Source organism: Oenanthe melanoleuca, chromosome 2 (genome assembly GCF_029582105.1).
Source record: "Oenanthe melanoleuca isolate GR-GAL-2019-014 chromosome 2, OMel1.0, whole genome shotgun sequence".
NCBI classification, from domain to species: domain Eukaryota; kingdom Metazoa; phylum Chordata; class Aves; order Passeriformes; family Muscicapidae; genus Oenanthe; species Oenanthe melanoleuca.
In genome coordinates, this window is record NC_079335.1 from 48,026,211 (window position 1) to 48,039,153 (window position 12,943).

At 38.2% G+C, this 12,943-nt stretch overlaps 1 protein-coding gene across 3 annotated transcripts in view; it reads right to left on the minus strand.

The window, feature by feature from the left end:
- Positions 1–350: 350 nt before the first annotated feature.
- Positions 351–12,943, minus strand: part of METTL4 (methyltransferase 4, N6-adenosine) — a 29,194-nt gene continuing 16,601 nt past the window's right edge. Inside the window, exons 9-10 of one of the 3 annotated variants that reach the window (XR_008839789.1) lie at positions 12,383–12,617; positions 351–3,989 (exon numbers count right to left, since the gene is read on the minus strand). Coding sequence is in view for 2 of the 3 variants with exons in the window: in XM_056484177.1 (XP_056340152.1) it covers positions 12,472–12,617 (146 nt within the window). In the remaining variant the exon portion in view is untranslated. Of the gene's footprint in view, positions 3,990–10,855; positions 12,618–12,943 lie in introns of those variants that run through there. The other 2 variants (XM_056484178.1, XM_056484177.1) reach the window with 2 other exon arrangements.

The following is a 12,943-nucleotide window of genomic DNA, read 5'->3' on the forward strand; positions in this document are numbered from 1 at the left end:
TTTGACTACTCACAAAAAGCTATTTACATCCCATACAAATTCAATGCTTGTGCCTGGGAAATTGGCAGCAGTTCTATAAAGAAAACTGATTCCCTACGAATTATTTTTTCAAACTGTAAATGCGAAAACTCAACCTTAAAAAATTAAACAGCCCTTTTTCCACTAATATAACTTTCAAAATGAATAGGTTTGTGAGCTTTTTATTCTTGAAAAACATAGTGGAGAGAGGCCAGAGCTGTCTTCCCAGGAGAAGTCTGTTAAATAATAAATATAAACCCCAATAACTTTCAGGCACTTCAAACCAAGCACAAAATACAGAAAACTCACAGTAGTTAGTCCGTACTTCAGCACCAGGGATTCAACTAATTTTTATTCACTTGTGCAACTCAGGGCAGTTTGTCTCTCACTGAACTGCTGTTTACACAAAGCATCCACAGCAGAAAAACATTTTAAACATCTTGTGTACAGAACTTCCCACTAGGAAACACAGCTTGTGATACGGCAATTTAACAAAAATTAATTAAATCTATACATGACCCTCTCAAAGGCAGAGCAAAGGAAGGTTGGCCAGTGCTTTGGGGAAAATTCTCCTATTGCTTACATCCCCCTTCAGAAATGTTCAGGTCTCTTCTACTCTGCAGGCCCTCCCTGCATCTTCACAGTATGCACTCATGGGTAAACTTAAGCCTATGGCCAGAAGACCTAGCAGGGACTGAGTGAGCAAATACACATCAAAGGGTGCAGGTTGGGACAGGGAATCCTTGTTCAGCATCAAGGCAGCAGTCGTGCGTTGTAGATGTGAGAGTGAGCCAAGCCTCTTGCAAAGCTGGTGTGGTCTGCTCTTGGTGAACAATGAGGGGAACAGAAATAAGGCTGCAAAATGCCAGCTGTCCCTTGCTGGGGGGCTGCAGCATTGGGGTGAACACCTCCAGCAGTGACACCTGCTTCTCCTCCAGCTGAGAAACCAGACCACCTGGTATCAAATACCTGGTGCAGGTCTGCTAACCCCGACTGTGGCATCCTTCATTCCAGGTGGAGAAATCCTTGCTCTCTTTCTCACCCAGCACTTTTGAGCCATTCCCTGCATTGGACAGGCTGCACTGCTGAGCTGGGCCACCCTTCAGCAGAGACCTTGACTTCAAACTGTGCCCCTCACTGGGACAGCAAACATCTGTTCAGAGCTCACATAAGCCCAGGTGAAAATTTAAGTGTGCTGCTGACAGAGAGATGTGTACTAAAATGTAGGTAGAAGCCTGAATTAAGCCTGTGGTGAAGACATGGTCTCAGTCTAGATATTCCATCACAAGAATGACAGATCCAACACACATCAATGCACTGTCCTAAATCACACTGTTGCTAGTGTCAGGAAAGGAAAGCAAATAAAGCAAGAAGGTAAGGACAAAACATGATGGGTGAAACTATGTATGTGCATCCATAAGCACATGTGCCCACCCTACACACACACTGCATAATGTAATTGCATTTCCCATGATAACACCTTCAGGGAGATAGCTCAATTTCAGCCATGAAATATAGCTCCATTTTTTGGGTATGCCATAGATGTCAACTGGCAGTTTACCAGCTGATAGTTTGAGGCTGAAGGAAACACTTTCATTCATTTCACTGAGGGTAATCATGGTGTGCAAAGCCACTGATTAAAATGATAATCTGAAAGAGGGACAGAAGTGAGAGAAAACCTCTCTGCTCCCTCCTGCCTCTGGTCGCTTCCCGCTCCTCAGCGCTGGATTCCTTAACCTTTGCCACAACTTGCTGGTAAACAGTCTGGGCTAAAATTAGGTATATAGCAAAGGGTAGGTGTTACCATCTGCTGCATGTTGTTAATTCTTGATGGCCTGATAACATCTATTTTTGATGTTCTTTATTAGCTTTCTGGGGAGGAGAACAGAGGGATAGGGCTCTAGTGCCACCATCAGTGGTTTGCAGCATTTGCTGCTTTCCTTCAGTTAACAGCCACCTCTGCCACAACAAAGGAGTTTTAGAAGAACATGCTAGGTAAGATTAGAGACCATGGCAATATCTGAGATATTATCCTTCATTGCAGTGCTTTGAAATCATCACTGCTTTTTCTCATCTGTTTCTGAATTCTCCATTTTCATTCTCCACCGACAATCATGCTCCCAAAGATGGAGTAAACAAGCCAGATAAGTGACTTAGCACACATGACTCTCGCCTCTTAGTAGATAGTAAGCATGTAAAAGATGGTTCTTTAAAAACAACAGCTGAAGGCATGAGTTACCTTTCTGATCTTTTACATTATACATAACTAAGTATTTTGCATCATGCTTGGCTAAGCATACTGCAAACAAAAACTAGGAAGAGAAAATAACTCAAAAATTAGCTCAGACCTCTCAAAGTAAAGAGAATCTTCATCATAAATCAAATTTTCAAGTGAGAAGTTCATGAAATATTTTAAAGGTTAGTAGTGGAGGGTCCCTTTTTAATACAAGCTCGGCATGCATTACAAGTTTTCACCTGGAATCCTAAGCTTTATACTAACCCGGCTATTTTGGAATTCTGACTTTATGTAGACTTCTCACTGTTATCTTGCATATCCTCATAAAAGCTCCTTCATCACATGCTACCAGCCATCTCTTTCTAGAGTCCACGTTGGTCATACTCAATAATTCTCTTTCTTCTCCAAGGTGCCAGTGATTCACTATGACACCAGCTGTGACAATTAAGTGCTTCATCCTCTAATGAACCAGATGATGCAGCAGTCCAGCTCTCGATGCCATTGAGCTGCTCTCCTGGCTGGGTGCCTATGCCCTCTTGACCTGTCTGCCCAAAGCCCTTCCTGAGAAAGCTTGGCTGTGTTCTTCCAACTGCATGAAGCAGCCAACAAGCCAAGCACCACTATCAGGACTGGCAAGTATATTTGTTTTCTGCATCTCTGTGGTGAGTCAGTGAGACAGATGTACTCTTGAGGGCTAGCAAAGTCACATTGCCTTTTTATGAATAGCTGAGATATTCAAAACTGCAAAACAGCTTCCCAGAGGAGGCAAATGCGCCCCAGCCTGAGTCGGCTCAGGCCCTCCTGGAAGGCTAAGTGTCTGGAAACATTAGGAGGTAAGAAATATCAACAGCAACTGTAAATGTCAGCAAAGAGAGTTACTACTCACAAGTGATACATTAAAGATCCCCATCCAGTGGGAAAGCTGTATCTGATATTAAGCTCTCCCCAGACATAGAGCTCTGCTACGTGGAATACAGATGGAATACTTGTAACTGAAATAGATAAACGCTCTGGCTGCTTTTAGAAAGCCTCCTGAATTATTTGCCTTTTTCAATCTAAAGAGATTTATATCTCAACATGAGCAGGCTATACTAGGACAAGCAGCAAAAAAGGGAATGTCTGCAGGTGTTACCAAACTCCAACACACCATGTGACCCAGAAGCAAGAATTGTTAGATACTTAGCTCAATATTTCTAAAATTGTGGTTTGTGATGTTTCTAAGGGTAAATAAAAGAAGTTTAAAATGTTAGATATCAGGAGCAGCTGTTGTTAATTTCTAAAGGACGTGGGTTATGGATGTGGATTAAAACATGAGGCTACAATGTTCACAAGATGGGGAACTCAAATATCCTTAGTTGCTACCAGCAGCTCAGTTCCTTCAAGGCAAAGCATTAATTAAAATCACATGTAGCTGGAAATTTGGTTTGATACCCTGTAAGACACGGAGGGTGCTATATCTGATGCAGTGAGTAAAAATGCTGGGATTACATGGAAAAAATGAGTCAAAAAATAGTCACAGATGGTTTAGAAAATACTACGCCTGTCTTATAGGGAGCTATCTGTTGTTTTCTAGTCTGAATAAGCTGAGAAATTCACAGAAGGGATGATCAGTGATGAGAAAAGTGGACACCAGAAGCTGTCAGGCAATGGCTTTGTTTGTGTAATCTAGCATCACTTCATCAGCTCCCAAGAAAATTCACAAGTTCATACCAGCTGAGGACCATCACATGTATTCCTGTATGAAGAAATAGAAAAAAAAGAATAAAGGTCTTGTAGATATGAAATTATCAGTCTATAGTACCCATTCAGAGAAAGAAAACTACATAGTTGTATCCCTAAATCTCACTCAATACTCCCTTTTCTCTCAAACACACAGACACACAGAGTATGCAGAAGGACAAGGACTGCTTGCTAATCCCTGGCTATTGCAAAGGAAGGTAAGTAATCCTCTGTAATCAAATCTGTATGAAGCTTTCATTTTTTCATAATAAAGAATTCATGTTACAGATGCCCTGCCAGATTTTACCATCTTGCCATTATATTGATTCTTAAATAGGAAAGCTATCATACTTCTGACTGCTTCTCATGAGGAGACTAATTAGATTATTTCATCATCTGGTTCATCAAAGCAGGAAATACTTAAGTGTCACAGCTGGTCTCAAACTAAGTATCTAGTACCAAGATTTTTAAATTAAAACTATTATATCTTCAGTGGGTAAGCATTTCATAAATGGCTAGACAGCAAACAGTGATGAAAATAACAGGTATCATCTCACACCTTTGGGCTGCAAAGCGAGTCTTAACTCTACGAGTGCATTTGGATTTATTTTCTCTTGCTTCTGCTAGTACTATCATCAAAGAGGTTTTGCATAATGAACAGCTCTGGAAAACTGAGAGAGCTATTTAGATTTCTGGCAAGGATTTATGACTAAGAATTAAAAACCCTGAGGCAACATCTTCATTTTAAGTGAATCTCCTGTCATTGATGCAACCTTTCCAATAAGAGTACTCACCACAATGGAAAATCAACTAAAGGGAAGTGCATCCCCCTTGCAAAGGAACCATCCCACTGTCCAATCACTATTCACCAGCAGACACTTAGGAAAAGGCCTAGGCTTTCCAGATCTACTTAAGACCTCAGAAAGGGGAGTGTGATAATGGGTAAATAATTTCCTTTAAAAAACATTCTCATGAAAATCGTATGTAAAAGCAGAGTCTCCACATTATACCAAAACCTCAGTAACTTTGTTATGGGATAATATAATCCTATTTCTCTTACAGACCTATAATGTCATTATGTAAATGGCTATACAAAGCCATGATTATATCAACTAAATGAAATTGTTGTATAAGACAGTTCCCAGTCTCTGAAAATGAGGCTTTTCAGTACCGTAGAACTAGAAAGTTTCCTCCTATAATGCTAGAGGTAATGTTAACATCGTTGATTTCTGTGGCATTTTTTACTTTATCATAATTAACCTTGAAGAGCACAGGACCAAAAAATAATATCTATGTGGAAGTTGCATCATGCAGTCAAAATTATAATAATATTTAGACTCCTCTTACATGCTACACCTCCTTGACCTTATTAGAAATTTAGAAATCCTCATAACTTTGCCGACCAGTTTACTTGGTCAAAAATAGCTCTTTGTAATCTAAACTCTCTTGGATTTTTTGAAAAAATTAGGCTGTAGGCCTCATAAAATTTTCAATGGAAGTTTTGACTGGGTCACTTTGATGTGAAAAAATGTAATTTTTATGTCATAACTATCTTTTTGAAGTCATATAGATGAACCATAAATATGAATCATGTAATAGATGAACCATAAACCTCAGAAAAGGACACATTCTTTCTGAAGTCAGCCTAACTTTTGGAGTGCAGAGAGTAATGAAAGATGCAAATTGTTTAAAATACACATAAGCTGTCTCCTGAATCAGTATTATATAGCTCTTAAAAGACAGTGCTATTAAATAAACCAGTAAAATTTAGCTACAAACTTCAGTTAATGATCCTGTAAAATCATGACCCATGATACTGATATTTTTAGCCTATTACATTATTAGCTATTCTTATATTTCTAACTTATTTCTGCCTTGATGCTGGTTTTACCTTGGATGCATTTCATTTTCTACACAGCAGCCAGCGTGTGGCCTTACTTTGTATTTGTGCTGAAAAAAAGGCCAGCAATGAAATTCAGATTTTCGTAAAATTTTGCAGTTGACCTGTAACCAGCAGTGTGCAATGTTTGTGTGCTAAAAATGCTGGCCAGGGGGCTGCACCACTCTCTGTGTTGAAAAATGTCTCCATCTCCATAAAGGAGAAGAGATGGATCTTCACAGATCTTTACAATAAAGTCTCAAATGTGTGTATGAGCTTGATCACAGCAATGGTTTAGAGGACCATGAGCACTGCAGTGGCACCAGCTGTGAAGTATACAATCCTCATTATTCCACTGCATTTTGGGAACTGTTTTTCCACTTTGTCTGTTTTTTCCTCTTTACAGACCCTCACTTTCTCATACAAAACTCATTTTCTCATCTCCTAACTATATGTTACAGAAATACTATTTAAGGAGGAAAAGAGAAGGGAAAAAAGAGGAGGTCTAAGACAGGCCAAAGTGAGTATTCCACCAATCCCAGGTGCTTAAAGGACTATAGACTCCACAATCTAAGGCAAATGGAGGCAATGTTAGAGACAAAATGAGAATGTCTGACATTCTCCCTCAGCAAAAATGGGAAAAGGAAAACTGAATACGGGTGCCTGACATTCCAAGTAGTGATAAGCAATACTTCTATTTTTATTTTAAGACAAGTTACTTACTGACATGGGAAAAAAGAAGACATACCACTGCATATTGAACAATAGATGGGGAAATCTTACTCAAATATTTGCCTTCATAGCATTTTAGTAATACTATTTTAACCATTAATACTATCTCCCTAGCTGATCTAAAAAAAAGTCTTCTGTATTCTCTCAGGGCTATCTATTCCATAAAGGTCATCAAATGAGGCCTTACTTTGTTGTTTTGTTATCAAACAGATAGCACTAGAGAACTGATAAATAAAAATCTCCTTGTGGAAAGTAGTCCTGCTATGGCACTGTTGTCCTATTTAACTTTTTTACTTACAAATTAGGCAACACAACAGAAAAATCACATCTTCCTCTCACGTGGCTTGCACATTTTTATGTTCTTGTGGTAGCAGCCAATTCTATTTCCCCAACTTTCCATCCTCCTGCTTACACTTACTAAGCAGCCCCTCGTTCCTCCCTAACCTCCAGATTCATGTTTCCAATCCCATGCCATGCTCTATTATCTACAGCTGTTTGTGGAAATGGGTAACAAACAAATTCAAACCACACAATTTTAAAGACAAGCCATCCTAACAGCTAAAAGAAATCTAAAGGCACCTCCAGCTAGAAATAATTAACAAAATAAAGTTACTAATGTGTACATGAATATAAGACTGAAGAAAAACACTTGAGAAATAGAGGAAGAACTAAGCAGCAAAAAACAGAGCTTATAGAAGGTCAGACTTACTTCATTGTTAAGTAAACAAAAACTACTAACTGAAATAAAAAAATTCTCTGAAGTAATGAAAGTTTCAGATTTTCTCATCACAGGGAAAGGATGAAAGATGACATGTTTCTTAAGAAGGCACTGTGATTTTAGTGTCAAGATCCCAGTGTCAACAGTGCCTCCCAGACCTTCTTTTCATAAGACAGGTAGCTAAAAAGCTAAAAAGCCACAAAGGAGGACCACTACAGAGCTCTGCCTGCAGTTTGGCAGCCAGAGTACTTCCAAGAATGCCTGGATGTCTCGAGACCAGAGGCATTTTGAATTTCAGCCCTCAGAGCATGGCCCATAATTCTTTAAACCTGAAACAGCCTATGTGGCAGGCTCAGACCCAGGGATGAAAGCCCAGGCTCTGCAGCACATCAAGAGTTCAGTAAGTTGAATAAAAAAATGTTTGCAAGTAAAAAACCAACTTTCTTTAGAAAGTTTTCAGTCTACTAGAAGAACAACCTGGACAAGGTGATAATCTCAACTCCTTCATACCAGCAGTGAAATTCCTCATAGCTAGGCTCAGCAAAGTGACCCAGCCTCATTAGAACAGCTCTGAAGTCATTTTAGTGATGTCAAGGCACATTGAAGCTGCCAAAGGAACCACACACCTGCCCAACCCCCTTCAGGCTTCCCATGCTTTTGAGATGTGGCCAGGGCCACGGGAACACACCTTGGCAGCTGCTCTGCTGTTCACTTATCAGTGTCAATGTTATGCTTCCACAAGATTACCAAGCAAAAATATATCTATTACACAGCCCCCAGGCAAGCTTTCAAACCATGTGTGGTATTGGGGCATCTCTAACCAAATAAATAGTACCTTTTCCCCACAAACCGCTAACATTAGGACACTGACAAGCAAAAATACAGTGATATTCAATTCCTAGCAACACACATATCATTGTTATTCAAAGCACTGTATACCACTGATTCACACTACTCCAACAGGTCAGCTTTGCCTGCACACACATGTACATACAATTCTCTCCACAGAAAACTGGCAGACCCAGTCCTGGAAATATTCAAGGTCAGGTAGGAGGGTCCTCTTGGCAACCTGATGCAGACGAAGAGGTTGGACTAGATGGCCTGCAAAGGTCCCTTCCAAATCAAACTATTCTGTGATTCTATGAAAAAACCTGCCAGCTGGGACACACAAGATTTCTTTCAACAACTGGAACATAACTCATATCCCTTGGCTATTCTATAGCCACCTTCCATTCTCTCCCTGTTACATCCAGCTCAAAATAAGCAGTAGGCAAGTCTTTAATGGTATGTTGAGGGTAATGAACACAATTATCAAGGCAGACTAGCATTTATCTCCTGTAATTTATAGTTGTTTATGTACTTTGGATATCTATTTTAAGAAGTCAACCCTTTGCTGCTGCTGATACCTATTCAAGCTGAATGCTATGAAGACCTCCTTACTTACGTCACCTCTTTAATAATGTTTAATCTTGCAAAAGAAGTTTTGCTGTTTCCACAGGAGTACATGCCTAGCAATCATTATTCCAAAAACATTTCTTACTGATAAAATTCTTTTTACTTCACAGAAGTTTAAAAATACAAGTAAAGGTCATATGCTAATTTGACATTTCAAAATCATACTCAAACCTGAAGATTCATGAAAGTAAGTTTGATTATGACACTTGATGTACTCTACGTATAGGCAAAGCTTAAAATTACTTCTTTTTGTAATGTAACTGAGTTTTTTTGCAATAAGACATAATTTAAAAGACTTTAAGTAATAGAGAATATCTAGCCAAAGAAATATTTACCATTGTCCTGCTAAAATAACAACAGATGTATCAAATAACACACTTTCTGAAAATTCTTGAGTAATCACAATTGTCACTTCTCTAAGCTGCCACAAGAAGAATTTATAGCATTAAAAAACCATTTTATTTTGTTAATAATGTAAGTAAGATACACACTCCACCTTTTATTTATTTGAATGTGTGATACCAGAATACAAAAGAAGAAAATCCCATTTAAATAAAGGAAACAACCTGACAATTCCTTAGGAACACTGAAGATGTGAATAATACTCAGGCTTACACTCATTAAATACACCTTTAACATCTCATTACTATTTTGTATTCCTCCATCCTTATCTTCTCCCTTTTTCTTTAATTTCTTACTAACTTTGTAAACTCTTCAGAGCATGTTTTCTTTTTTACACACGGCTTGACACAACAGAGGGCATTTTTCCCCCTGAGGGATTGACATATATAACATAAAAGGAAACTGTATCTTAAATCCTGTTATATTAGCTTATTATATAGTTATATTAGGTTTCACTCATCACTGATCATCCAGTATGCTGCAGATTCTGCCTCAAAATAATCTTTTGACAGACACTGGAATGACCTGATGGCTTGTTAGGAAGAGCTGGGGTCTTGGACAGCTGGAAAATTGTAAGGAGCTATGAATGAATGAATGAAGCATAACAGGCAAATAATTATGCTTAAAAGATGACCCTGAAACTATCAACTGCCAATACCACCAGGAGATTTCCAAGCTAGCAACAGGCACTCTCCTCCTGAGAAAATACAATGGTTTCAGGTTGGCTGCAGGTGTGGAACCTGTCATATTTACAAGGTTTTCTTCATGGCCAGAGCAGTAGAAAAGCAGCAAACAGGTGTCCAAGGCACAATTTTGTAATTATTTAGGACAGGATCAGGTATCATATAAATTCCAGTCTTCAACTTCTGACTTAGCCTGAGAAGATTAGAGTCTGCCTGCACAAGTCCTCTACATGTAAGCCATACTTAGGAGGCTGAATTCCCAGGTACTGGAAATAGCTGCTCAGCTGGTGTTTAATGGTGAACACAGTGATGGTAGGTAAACAGCTGGACTTGATCTTAGAAGTCTTTTCCAATCTTAATTATTCTAGGATCTAGAAAGCCACTATTTGCAAAGGGACTCCACAGAAAAGACAAATTAAGGTCATCAATTCTTAAACAGCCTAAAGAAGGTTATTCCCTTAGAAGGGCTCTGCTGCTTAGCTCAAAGGAGACAGGTGGTTTCCTGATCTCTAAGACTGTTCATCTTTCTTTTAGTTGTAATTAAAAAGATAATCTGGAGTTGTTCATAGCAGCGGATGTGGAACAGACAATACTGTCATTTCTTGTGCTGTTCTGCAGAAAGGGAAAACAAGGTAAGTGCAGCAGTTATCATTTATTCCACACTGGAGTCCCATACATCATTAGTACCAGACAAGAGTATCTTGGAAGGGCAGGAGAATTCTGACTGGGAAAGAAGATGCTCCAGGTAGGGAATGTCTTACAAAACTAAAAGGAAATAAGGAGCCTTCATTCCCTTGTAGCTAAGTACTGACAGTTTAAAATGCAGACTAAATAAAATCATGCAGCAAGAAATGTTTTCCTAGATAACTACTTCCACTGTTATATTATTTACTTATTTTGAGTATATATTTTACTGCTGGGGGAGGGAGGACGAAAGCATTTTCCTTGTTTTATTAACTCCACTGTTCCAATTGGTAAAACATGAAATTGAACAGTAATATAGAAACTGGGTCTGCAAGTAAGATACATGTTTTTATTTTCATTTTATTACAAAATTATCAAAAAATTATCTGTTAACATTTGAAGTTTAACTTTAAAAAAATCTTCACAGCTCACCAGACTACCAAAATGGGAACGAAGGTAAAGAAATCAGGCAATGCATTTTGCTCTCCATTATACACAGTCAGAACTCAGGAGACTGCCATCAGGAAAATCAGTTTGTCTAGCACCTCTGCCTCTACTGCTGCAAATGAATAAGTGGCAGAGGCCTCATCACATTTTCTCTGTATTTTTCAAAGTAAATCTAAGTACAACAAAGGATAACAAAGAGTACTATTCTTTTTTTTTTTTTTTAAGGGATCATTTTTATGTTAGCTGAAAAATATAGCTCACTGGCATGGCTTTATATAGTTTCAAAACATAAGAAAATATTTTTTAAAAAAACACATATAACTGTTAAAATTTCAGAATTTTTAAGATGTTGAGATTTATCATTTACAATGTTTTAAAAAAATTACATCTTATACACAGAGAGAATTGCTAATTGTTTTAAAAGTACAGTTTTACACAGAATATGGTCAACCATGAATTCATGTGCCAATAAACATAAGCACTGCTCCTTTTATTTTCTCTGAGGCAAACACATACAAATATGTAGGAAGATACACTGCCTTCATAACTATTTTGTTCAAAATCCATTGTTTTGGGAAAAAAACTCTTTAACATGCATAATTCAGAACTGTTTACTTCACATTGACTCTTTAAAAACAATATATTATAATCCTTTAAAAATAACACAAGAGCTATAGTACAGCAATAGCAATGTGCTATCAGCTCAGATTTGATAGCTGCAGTGAAAATACTTTAAAATATATTTTTCTTGAGGTTTGAAAAAGAACAGGGATGAACTTACACGCTAACACTGTTGGCAGATGAAGAATTGTTTACACCCGGTGGGTTAATATGATTATTCTTCAAAACCCACAAACCTATAGAAACCCAAAATCCTTATTCTCTAGGGTCATGTCAAACATTGACCAAGAAGGAAAACTGCAGAGTAACCAGCCCAGTTATGCCAACTTTTTACCAGTTCACTGGATGGTCAAATATGATTTTGGGGTGGCTGACCACCAGGAACAACCAAAGAAACCTCTGAGACAGAAGAACATATGCAAAGGGGAGGGCACATATGTTAATGATTTTGGGGAAATTATTATCATTTGTATGTTATGCAGAAAGGCCAATGAATATATATGTAAAATACAGTACATAAACAGGAGCTTTCTCTATAATCAGCATACATAATATTTCAGAGGAGATACTCCCTCATGCATCTGGCCAAATAAAGAATGCCTGCTTATTAATCCTACACTGCTGTTAAGAAGGTATCTTTACTGATTTTTGGTAACAACATCAGTATTTAAATATGTTCAGACCATTGAAATATTGGACCACCTTGCACAGAGGGGAGAAAGCACTGAAGAGATATCCCATCACTTAAAGAATTCCAACTAAAATGCAATTGGTTTTATTTCTGTTACCTTCAGGTGCAACATCAGTAATTAAGTTAAGTTCAGAGCCCCCTGGGAAGATGTGGAATTTCAGAAGGTATAGATAGCTAAGACCCAGCTCAGTTCTCATTCTGCAGAAGAGTGAAATAATCAATGTGCTGAAACTTCAAGACCTCATTTCCCCAGCTGGTCCAGCCGGGCTGCAGGTTGCGAGCAAACAACTCCAAGCATTCCACATCTGGCTTGATAAACTCTGCCAGAACTGCTGTGCAAGAGAAAAAAAAAAAGACAACAACAATGACAATAGTACAAATAACAACAGTAAACAAGTAAAACCTCCCCTGTGATACTAACAGATGAAAAAATGGATGTTTCATTAAAAAAGGGAGAGACAGCAAATTAATTTCAGAGGTTTCATCAAACAGCTGGACTATTTATAGTGAGAAAGTAATTTTAAATAAGTGCCCTTGAGATTCTGAACAATACTGTCAAGGCCTTCAATAGCCTTGATTTATTGGTTTTCATTTAGAGAAAGGGAAGGAGGATTTATTTCAGCCTCTGCATAGATGAGTTCTGAATTTTTTACTAATA